Source organism: Scyliorhinus canicula, chromosome 8 (genome assembly GCF_902713615.1).
Source record: "Scyliorhinus canicula chromosome 8, sScyCan1.1, whole genome shotgun sequence".
Lineage (NCBI taxonomy): Eukaryota > Metazoa > Chordata > Chondrichthyes > Carcharhiniformes > Scyliorhinidae > Scyliorhinus > Scyliorhinus canicula.
In genome coordinates, this window is record NC_052153.1 from 188,328,600 (window position 1) to 188,340,101 (window position 11,502).

The following is an 11,502-nucleotide window of genomic DNA, read 5'->3' on the forward strand; positions in this document are numbered from 1 at the left end:
TAATGACACTGTCTTCCCACATTCCTTTGGACGTTAAATGCTCAATGAGACCATCTCGATTGTGACCCCAACAACTATTACTGTCTTGAATAAAGGCAGTAAGAAGTCTTACAACACCAGGTTAAAGTCCAACAGGTTTGTTTCAAACACTAGCTTTCGGAGCACTGCTCCTTCCTCAGGTCCACCTGAGCTGCGCTCCGAAAGCTAGTGTTTGAAACAAACTTTAACCTGGTGTTGTAAGACTTCTTACTGTGCTCACCCCAGTCCAACGCCAGCATCGCCACATCTTGAATAAAGGCACCATTAACTGACTGGTTCCAACTTTAAATTCACAATGAAATGATCTGATTTCTATCAGCTGATCCCTCATCACGTTGCCAAGCAAATAGGTTGAGGGTGCCCCCTGAGAGGACCCAAGACCCTGCCCACACTGCCTCAGACTCCTCCCACACAGCCTCAGACTCCTCCCACAGAGCCTCAGACTCCTCCCACAGAGCCTTGGACTCCTCCCACACTGCCTCAGACTCCTCCCACACTGCCTCAGACTCCTCCCACACTGCCTCAGACTCCTCCCACACTGCCTCAGACTCCTCCCACACTGCCTCAGACTCCTCCCACACTGCCTCAGACCCCGCCCACTGCCCCAGACTCCTCCCACACTGCCTCAGACTCCTCCCACACAGCCTCAGACTCCTCCCACAGCCTCAGACTCCTCCCACACAGCCTCAGACTCTTCCCACAGCCTCAGACTCCTCCCACACTGCCTCTCACTCCTCCCACACAGCCTCAGACTCCTCCCACAGAGCCTCAGAGTCCTCCCACAGAGCCTTGGACTCCTCCCACACTGCCTCAGACTCCTCCCACACTGCCTCAGACTCCTCCCACACTGCCTCAGACTCCTCCCACACTGCCTCAGACTCCTCCCACACTGCCTCAGACCCCGCCCACTGCCCCAGACTCCTCCCACACTGCCTCAGACTCCTCCCACACAGCCTCAGACTCCTCCCACAGCCTCAGACTCCTCCCACACAGCCTCAGACTCCTCCCACAGCCTCAGACTCCTCCCACACTGCCTCTCACTCCTCCCACACAGCCTCAGACTCCTCCCATGCTGCCTCAGACCCTGCCCATACTGATTCAGACTCCACCCATACTGCCTCAGACTCCTCCCACACTGCCTCAGACCCCGCCCACACTGCCTCAGACTCCTCCCACACAGCTGCAGACTCCTCCCAGAGCCTCAGACCCCACCCACACTGCCTCAGACTCCTCCCACAGCCTCAGACTCCACCCACACTGCCTCTCACTCCTCCCACACAGCCTCAGACCCCGCCCACACAGCCTCTGCACCCTCCGTTGGAGATTTTGTTCCGGCTTAATTTTCAAACTGTACCTTTGATTTGGGTCTGGAAGTGGTGCTGCATTTTTAATTCTAGACTACTTCCATCCAGACCAGCTTGTGACAGGGTTTATTTGGGGTGGAGCGGGGGGGGGGGGGGGAGGTTGGTAAGGGCCTGTGGATCAGGGGGACGGTGCTCCAGAGGGAGAGATAAGTAGGAGGTTTGGTCTTCATAGAATCATAGAACTTACAGTGCAGAAGGAGGCCATTCGGCCCATTGAGTCTGCATTGGCCCTTGGAAAGAACATCCCACCTAAGCCCACACTTCCAACCTATCCCAGTAACCCCACCTAACTTTTTGGACACTAAGGGCAATTTAGCATGGCCAATTCACCTAACTTGCATATCTCTGGACTGTGGGAGGAAACTGGAGCCCCCGGAAGAAAACCACACTGACACGGTGAGAACGTGCAGACTCCGCACAGACAGTGACCCAAGCCGGGAATCGAACCATGGACCCTGGTGCTGTGAAGGAACTGTGCTAACCACTATGCTACCGTTTTACTATTAGGTGGCCAATGCTGGAAAGATGCTAGAGCAGGCGGCATGGTGGCACAGTGGTTAGCACTGCTGCCTCACCGCCGCCGAGGACCCGGGTTCGATCCTGGCCCTGGGTCACTGTCCGTGTGGAGTTTGCACATTCTCCCCATGTCTGCGTGGACTTTACCTCCCCCATACCCCAAAGATGTGCAGGGTAGGTGTTGTTTGGCCACGCTAAATTGCCCCTTAATTGGAAAAAAAAAGGATTGGGTACTCTAAATTGAGAGTGCTGTGAGCGGTGCAGTGGGTCTGGGCAGAAGCAGAGTCTGTGAGGGGGGCAACCTGGGGTGTTGGTAACGGCTCAACTCCTGGTGGTGCCAAAGAAACACTCGACTAACACGGTGGTAGCAGCCACATTAAAAATCTGGAGGCAATTCCGTCACCATCTCTGGCTGGGGGCCTCCTTTCCTACGCGCAGGCCCCTGTAGTCCTGCGCCATGTTGCCTCGGGCCAGTGCGTTGAAAGAGGCCACTCCGCATGCGCGAATCCCGCGGCGCCCAATTTGCGTGAACCGCTGCAGCGCCGTGCTTGGCTATTAGAAGGGGGCTGGAGGGGAATCTCTTAACAAAGATGAAAATAAACCCCTTGAAATGTAGTTGAAAGATCCACAAATAGAAAGGGCAGGAAATAGCAGACTCAGAGAACGAGAATTTGTGCACTGATTTCCAATCCATCATGTCTCGGGCAAGGAGGGTGTTACACATTCCAGATATTGGGTTGGGCTGGTCAGGTTGATAGAGGAAGAGGGGGAAAAGCTGGATAAGGAAGGTGCGAACAGAACATGACGTGGCCCCATAGTAATGTAACACTTCAATGCCAAGACTATCTGTAGAGTTGGCCCAGAGCTGAAAGGGCCGCATCGAGTCATCATGTTTCCATTTCAAAAAATGTTGTGTCAGTTAGACAATGGCTGTGACATTCCTGAGATCCCTATAAGAACACCGGACCGAGCAGAAGATAGCGGGGAAGAGACATCAGCTCAACAGAAGAGGTGAAGATGAGGAGCTCCTCGTACAGCCAGAAGACTACGTCCATGAACCGGTCCGGCAGGAGCGGAGTCAGAGTCCAGAGCCCCTCCGCAACCCGCTACCGCTCCCACTCAACCGAGTCCCAGATTTACTATGGGTCCTGGGGCCGAGCGGGAGGCTGCTTGTCCAGGGCGATTGAGGCCGGCACAGAGATCCGAACCAACGAGAAGGAGGAGATGCAGCAACTTAACAGCTTTTTGGCTGGCTACATCGACAAGGTGAGGGGCCTGGAGCAGCGCAACTCCCAGCTGAGGGAGGAGCTGGCCGGCCTGAGGGCCCGCTTCAAGGTGCCCCAGGGAATGGGAGATGAGTACCAGCAGCAGTTCAAGGAACTGAGGGAGCTGATCGAGAGGCTGACGCACGAGAAAGGGGTGGCAGAGATCGAGACGGGCAACACCGAGGAGGAGATCGACTCCTGGAGGCTGAAATGCCAGGAGCAGCTGGACCTAAAAGGTAAACTTACTCATCCTTATCTTGTGGACATCAGTTGATGTTTTGAAAAGATGCCAACTTGAACCATGTTGACGCATCATCTTGTCATGTTCAGCATGTAGCAGAGCAGGCTCAAGAGGCTGAATGGCCCACTCCGACTCCTAGTTCTTATGTATATAGAATACAAAAGACCAATGAAATGCAAGAACAATAAATTTCAATATAGATAACTTTGAGCCAATATATTTTGTCGGGATGTGTGAGGTGGTCCTTACACCCACCCCAATGCCCCCTTCCTTTCCGCCTTCGCAAAAAATATTTTTAAAAGATGTCTTGCCCGCTCCTGCCTGCCCGCCCTGTCTACCAGATTATACCAGAATGGCTCGGGTCTGGCAGATGGAAGACAATGTTGACAAATGTGAGGTTATCCATTTTGGTAGGAATAACAGCAAACGGGATTATTATTTAAACGATAAAATATTAAAGCATGCTGCTGTGCAGAGAGACCTGGGTGTGCTAGTGCATGAGTCACAGAAGGTTGGTTTACAAGTGCAACAGGTGATTAAGAAGGCAAATGGAATTTTGTCCTTCATTGCTAGAGGGATGGAATTCAAGACTAGGGAGGTTATGCTGCAACTGTATAAGGTGTTAGTGAGGCCACACCAGGAGTAGTGTGTTCAGTTTTGGTCTCCTTACCTGAGAAAGGACGTACTGGCGCTGGAGGGTGTGCAGAGGAGATTCACTAGGTTAATCCCAGAGTTGAGGGGGTTGGATTACGAGGAAAGGTTGAGTAGACTGGGACTGTACTCGTTGGAATTTAGAAGGATGCGGGGGGATCTTATAGAAACATATAAAATTATGAAGGGAATAGATAGGATAGATGCGGGCAGGTTGTTTCCACTGGCGGGTGAAAGCAGAACTAGGGGGCATAGCCTCAAAATAAGGGGAAGTAGATTTAGGACTGAGTTTAGGAGGAACTTCTTCACCCAAAAGGGTTGTAAATCTATGGAATTCCTTGCCCAGTGAAGCAGTTGAGGCTCCTTCATTAAATGTTTTTAAGGTAAAGATAGATAGTTTCTTGAAGAATAAAGGGATTAAGGGTTATGGTGTTCGGGCCGGAAAGTGGAGCTGAGTCCACAAAAGATCAGCCATGATCTAATTGAATGGCGGAGCAGGCTCGAGGGGCCAGATGGCCAACTCCTGCTCCTAGTTCTTATGTTCTTATTTATTATGATGAGGGAAACATATTACGCAGGTCAATTGGCTTGTTAACAGGCTCGATTGATATTTAAATATGACGGGGGAGATTTTGCTCGAGGTTGTACAGGAAGATGATGGCGTTTGCCCAAAATGGGGGAGGGGTGTCTGCAAAATCCATCCCTGTGACTGAGACTGAACACTTTTAAAAGTCAATCAACCCGAACAGTTGTGGATGGGATAACTTAGTGAGGTGCATGAGTCAGGGTGAGGACGGGGGGTGGGAACGGGGACGAGGCGGGGGGGGGGGGGGGGGGAATAAAAACCCAAGGCGTCCCAAAGCACCTCACAGACAGTGAAGTGCTTTTTTGAAGTGGAGTCACTGTTTCAATGTAGGTCGTGACTGCGAATTTGAAACACAACCAGCTCCCACAAAGAGCAGTGAGATAAATGACCAATTTTTTAAAATTCACGTTGGTTGAAGGATAAATAGTGGGCAACCTAAGAATAACCTCCAGCACTTCTTCAAAATAGCGGCAATAGGAGTTTTAAAATCCACCTCAGGAGACCAAGCAGCGCCCCAGTTTAATGCCTGATTGGGAAATCTGAATCCCTGATGGTGTAACCCTCCCTCAGTACCGCACTGAAGGGTCAGCCTTGATTATTACTTTGCCGAAGCCACACAGCTCCATACAGGGGTTCTGGACTCAGCACCCCAGCCTACCCCAGGGGCTGGGGCTGGTGGCAGTATCATTCCTGCTGATCTGTGAAATCAGAAACTCTGAAGAATATCTTCAACTTCCACCTCTGCCAGTACAGACTCGGGGAGAAGGGAAAATTACCGAAGCACCCTTATTTAACGGGACTCGACAGGGTAGATGCAGGGAAGATGTTACCAATGATGGGTGTGTCCAGAACCAAGGGTCACAGCCTGAGGATTCAGGGTAAACCATTTCGGACAGAGATAAGGAGACATTTCTTCGCACAAAGAGTGGTGAGCCTGTGGAATTCATCACCACAGGATGTAGTTGATGCTAAAACTTTGAACAGATTCAAGAGACGGCTGGATATAGCACTTGGGGTGAATGGGATCAAAGGCTATGGGGAGAAAGCAGGATTAGGCTATTGAGTTGGATGATCAGCCATGATCGTGATGAATGGCGGAGCAGACTTGAAGGGCCTATCGTCTATGTATCTATGTATTATATTTGTCCCATTGGTTTTGTCTGAATGTAACTGGGTCGCATTGAAAATTGTGCTTCACACACCATTGTGCACTGAGCGAGAGGCTAGGTTCTGTCACTAAGATTGGCAGCTTCTTGTAAATTCCTGCCTCCTGGTTAGAAGAAACAAATAACTTTACTCTTTTAAAAATAAATAGAATAACTGGTTGGTTCCCTCCCTTGTCCAGTAGTGGTTTATTGTTTAATGACTGATATTTGACCCTGAGTTAGGTGTAACTGTGATGCGGTTTGTGTGTGCAACACTTTCACTTGTCATATTTTGTAGACAGGCACGACGCTGTTATATATAAACAGAAATGTTGTGTGGATGTGTCTGAAAGTCTGTGTGTGTGTGACCGTGTGTGTTTATCTTTGTGTGTCTGTGTTTTTGTGTTTATGCGCATTGGTGTATTCGTGTGTGTCTGTGTAAACTTGTGTGTCTGTGTTCATATGCATATCTTTTTGAGTTGATTTGTGTTTATTCCTGTATGCATGCTTATGTCTGCGTGTTTAAGAGCAGCACGGTGGCGCAGTGGATAACACTGCAGTCTCACGGCGCCAAGGTCCCAGGTTCGATCCAGCTCTGAGGAGTTTGCACATTCTCCCCGTGTTTGTGTGGGTTTCGCCCCCACAATCCAAAGATGTGCAGGTTAGGTGGATTGAACACGCTAAATTGCCCCTTAATTGGAAAAAATGAATTGGGTACTCTAAATTTTTTTTTAAATGTCTACATGTTTATGTTGATATGTTTGCATGCACACGCGTGCGTGTAATTCTGTGTCTGCGTGTGCCTGTGTCACTGAATATCTGTGTGTCATGGTGTGCTCCCCTATGTGTGCGTGTCTGTCTGCTTCCTATACAAAGTATAAAGTCAAATAACCCATTTTCTTTCGCTATTCCAGATGAAGCAGAGAAGATCCTGAGAGAATTTCGGAAGGACGTGGATGATGCCACTTTGCAAAAGGCCGACCTGGAGAGAAGCATTGAGCAGCTTATGGCAGAGATGGAATTCCTGAGAAAGATGCACGAGGAGGAGGTGGCGGACCTAGTGCGGCAGATTGAAGAGTCCAATGTCTCGGTGGAGCTGGACTCAATCCGTCCGGATCTGGGGGCTGCCTTGCGTTCCGTTCGAGTGCAAATGGAAGAGGTTTCTGCCAAGAACCTCAGGGAAGCCGAGGTCTGGTACAAGACCAAGTTCAACAGCCTCCGGCAGCACGCCACCAAGTACGACGATCAGATCCAGGGCACAAAGGAGGAGATCAGTATCCTGCAGCAGCAGATCGTGGATCTGGAGAGCGAGATCGGAGCTCTGAGAAGTGCCATCCAGTGCCTGGAGGGCCAGCTGGAGGATATGGAGGCCAGTCACCTGGAGAAAGTAGCGAGCCTGCAGGACGTCATCGCCCAGATGGAATTCCAACTGCAGGAAACTAAGGCTGAGATGGCGCGTTACTTACGGGAATACCAGGACCTGCTCAATGTCAAGCTGACACTGGATGCCGAGATCGCCACCTACAGGAAGCTGCTGGAAGCAGAGGAGCAGAGGCTGGGACTATCAAACGAGAATCCCGCAGGTAAGCCAAGTGTCTGGGAAGTTTTCCTTGCATCAAAGTTTACAAAGTGCTACAAGCACAGGAACAGACCGTCAAGCCGAACTGGACTACGCCTGTGTTTGTTCTCCAGCTAACCCATCCATCAAGTCAACATATCCTCAAATTCATTCTCCCTCATTTGCTAATTTAGCTTCCCCTTAAACTCATCAGTGTTATTCACTGCAACCACCACCTGTGGCGGTGAATTCCACATTCTAACCACCTTCGGGATAAGGAAACTTCTCCTGAATTCTCTATTGAATTTATTAGCGATTATCTCATATTCATGGGTTTAATTTTGATCTCCCCCCCCACAAGTAGAAACATCTTCTCTCCAAGATCTCATCAGGTTTAAAAAAAATTATTCCCTGGGATGTGGGAGTCGCTGGCTGGGTCAGCCTTTGTTGCCCATCCCTAATTGCCCTTGAACTGAGTGGCTTGTTAAGGCGTTTCAGAGGGCGAATCAGAGTCAACCCCACTGCCGTAGGTCTGGAGTCACATGTAGGCCATAGAACATAGAACATTACAGCGGAGTACAGGCCCTTCGGCCCTCGATGTTGCACCGACCTGTGAAACCCCTCTAAAGTCCCTCTACACTATTCCCTTATCGTCCATATGTCTATCCAATGACCATTTGAATGCCCTTAGTGTTGGCGAGTCCACTACTGTTGCAGGCAGGGCATTCCACGCCCTTACTACTCTCTGAGTAAAAATCCTACCTCTGACATCTGTCCTATATCTCCCCTCAATTTAAAGCTATGTCCCCTCGTGCTAGCCATCACCATCCGAGGAAAACCTCTCTCACTGTCCACCCTATCTAGGTGGACGGCAGACCGGGCAAGGATGGCAGACTTCCTTCCCTCAAGGATATTAGTTCACCAGGTGGGGGTTTTTACAACAATCAGTGATGGTTTAATGGCCACCATTACTGAGACTAGCTTTATAGTCCAGGTTTACTATAAAAATTGAATTTAAATTCTACCAGCTGCCTTGGTTGGGATTTGAACCCGTGTCCCCAGAACTGTAGATTGTTAGGCTGCTGATATTACCACCGCAACACCATTTCCCCAGACAGTGAAATCACTCCTCCGTTTTCTCGTTTCTACAGAAAGGCCAAATAAGGACGCAAGTTACTCCCGGGACACAATTACAAAATTTGCCAGCCCCTAGCGATAGTCGACCTTTGGAATGAATTGTCACATTGAGTTAAAAGCAGAAAATGCTGGATAAACTCAGCAGGTCTGGCAGCGTCTGTGGAGAGAGAAGCAGAGTTAATGTTTCAAGTCCCTAATGACCTTTTCATGGTCCTGTAGAAGAGTTAGATGGACTCGAAACTCTCTCCACAGACCCAATTTATCCAACATTTTCTGTTTTTATATTTCGGATTTCCAGCATCCGCAGTATTTTGCTTTTGAGTATCACACGGTGGTGTTGGTTAGGTGTCTCACCACAAACTCACCGCGTTGTACTTGTGGTTACCCTTACGGCGGTGGAGAGGGGGTGGGGGGGGGGGGCAGATTGTTCCAAGAAAATTCCGTTATTGATCATTACCGTTTTCTACTGAGATTGGATCAATACCACGTTGAGAAAGTTGGAGAGTGTTTAGTTCACGTGGGCAGATAGAAGCAGGTCTATGACAGAGACTATCGTGGGTGGACTCTGACAGCACAGTTCTAATGGGCCAAATGGCCTTTCCTGCTGTCTTATGTTTCGCTGCTTTGATTTGTGTCACTTTTGGAAATATGCACATTACCACGTGGCCACAACTTATGTTGAAACTATGAAGGACTTTGAGTAGAGAAGGTGATACAGTTTCCCCTGATGGGTGGGAGGATCAGTAATCAGGCGGCACAGATTTCAGACAATTGGCAAACGCACCAGAGAGGGAGATCAGAATGTTTTGAGAGTTGTGGTATGACACAGGGGGCAGCATGGCGGTTAGCACTGCTGCCTCACAGCGCCAGGGATCCGGGTTCAATACCGGCCTCGGGTGACCGTCTGTGCGGAGTCTGCACGTTCTCCCCGTGTGTGCGTGGGTTTCCCCCGGGTACTCCGGTTTGCTCCCACAGTCCAAAGATGAGCAGGTTAGGTGGATTGGCCATGCTAAATTGCCCCTTAGTGCCCAAGGAAGTGTGGGTTATGGGGATAGGGCGGGGAGTGGGCCTAGGTAGGGGGCTCTATCAGAGGGTCAGTGCAGACTCGATGGGCTGAGTGGCCTCCCTCTGTGCTGTAGGAATTCTAGGGTTCTATGAAGTGTACTGCGTGGATGGGTGGTATAAGCAGACTCAAGTTTTTAAAATTCAAAGGGAAATTGGATAAATAGTTGAAGGGGGGAATAACTGTAGGGGTGTGGGAAAGAGTGGGACTAACTAGGTTGTTCTTCAAAGAGTGGCACAGCAGATCCGAGGGACTGAATGATGTGCAGCTAAAGTTAGCTAATTTAGCAGGTACTGGTGATCAAAGATCTTCATTCATTCAACTGTGGCAGGACTACACTTCATAAAATCATGGAATCCCTAAAGTGCAGAAGGAGGCCATTCGGCCCATCAGCTCTCCACCAACCCTCTGAAAGAGCACCCTACCTTAGGTTAGGCCACCACCCTATCCCCGTAATCCCGGTCAATTCTCCTAACCTGCACATCTTTAAACCGGAGCACCCGGGGAGAAAGTGCAAACTCCACACAGACAGTGACCCAAGGCTAGAATTGAACACCCGGGTCCCTGGCGCTGTGAGGCAGCAGTGCTAACCACTATGCCGCCCTATATTGCCAAATGTATCACTTCAAATTAATAATAATAATAATAATAATCATTATTGTCACAAGTAGGCTTGCATGAACACTGCAATGAAGTTGCTGTGAAAATCCCCTAGTCGCCACATTCCAGCGCCTGTTCGGGTACGCAGAGGGAGAATTCAGAATGTCCAATTCACCTAACAAGCACGTCTTTCGGGACTTGTGGGAGGAAACCGGAGCACCCGGAGGAAACCCACGCAGACACGGGGAGAACGTGCAGACTCCGCACAGACAGTGACCCAAGCCGGGAATAGCACCTGTGACCCTGGAGTTGTGAAGCAACAGTGCGAGCCAATGTGCTACCGTGCTGCCCACTGTAGAAGTTATTTAAAGAGGAATGGAAGAGTGGTAGGTAGGGGACACACCCTGTCTTTGTGCGTCCCAAATGGATGATAAAGGACTAACATTATGCGCTGAAATTAAAAATAAAGCGTCTTGACTTTGCCACCCACCTCCCCAGCATGGCCCACGGGTTTTCAAGCCTTGTTGCTGTAGCCTTGATTCTGTCTTTTCAAATCATTTCCATGCAGTTGCTTCCTCTGTAACCAAAGAGAAGAAAACAGAATCCAGCACTCGCAAAGTAGAAACCCACACGGTTCGCAAAGAGACTGCCTAAAAGAGGACGGAGGCTCCGCGGGGGACATCACCGGAGACCATTCACTCTCTCTTCATCCGCGTGATCTCATGTTAAAAATGTTCAGTGTTGACAAAATAACGAGGGTTTCTGTAATGGTGCATGCAGGAGTGATGTAAAGATATGCAAGTATTAAAGGTTAATAATTCCACATTGTATTGTCTTGAAGCGCGTGCCCTGGGCACCATGATGTAAAATGAATGCGAGAGCAATTAGCAGAAGAACCAATAAAGCTTAGCGTGACACAGCACAACAATTATACATTGGCCATTTCTTCTCGGAATGCAGTTGGCAGCTTCTAAGCCCTGCCAATGTTTTATCTGCACGAAATATAGACAGATCAAAACCACGGAGGCTTTGATTCTCACAGAAAAAGTGGGACACAGAAAGCTGCAGAAATAGTTTGAGATGAGGAAGGGTCATTCAGACAGAACCAAAAATCTACAGCCCACCCCACTCGGCCACAGTTGGCTTTTCGGTAATCTCGAGAGTTCTGCTTCAACCACCAAATTTAAAAGCCCATTCACAAGTTGGTAAACATGAGCTCATTTGGTGCTTCCCAATTTATTTTCTAATCTCACCCCCATCTTAACATTTGAAAATTGACGTGACCCCAGATGCCAATAAAAAAAGAACGATAAAGCAGTGTAGTAACATCCAGTGTA

The 11,502-nt window shown here is 49.3% G+C and overlaps 1 protein-coding gene across 1 annotated transcript; it reads left to right on the forward strand.

The window, feature by feature from the left end:
* Positions 1-2,911: 2,911 nt before the first annotated feature.
* LOC119970745 (vimentin-like) lies at positions 2,912-11,093 on the forward strand. Its single transcript, XM_038805863.1, has 3 exons — positions 2,912-3,420; positions 6,722-7,390; positions 10,734-11,093. The coding sequence occupies exons 1-3, from the start codon at positions 2,937-2,939 to the stop codon at positions 10,817-10,819; spliced, it is 1,239 nt and encodes a 412-aa protein (XP_038661791.1). The 5' UTR covers positions 2,912-2,936; the 3' UTR covers positions 10,820-11,093.
* The last annotated feature ends 409 nt before the right edge of the window (positions 11,094-11,502 follow it).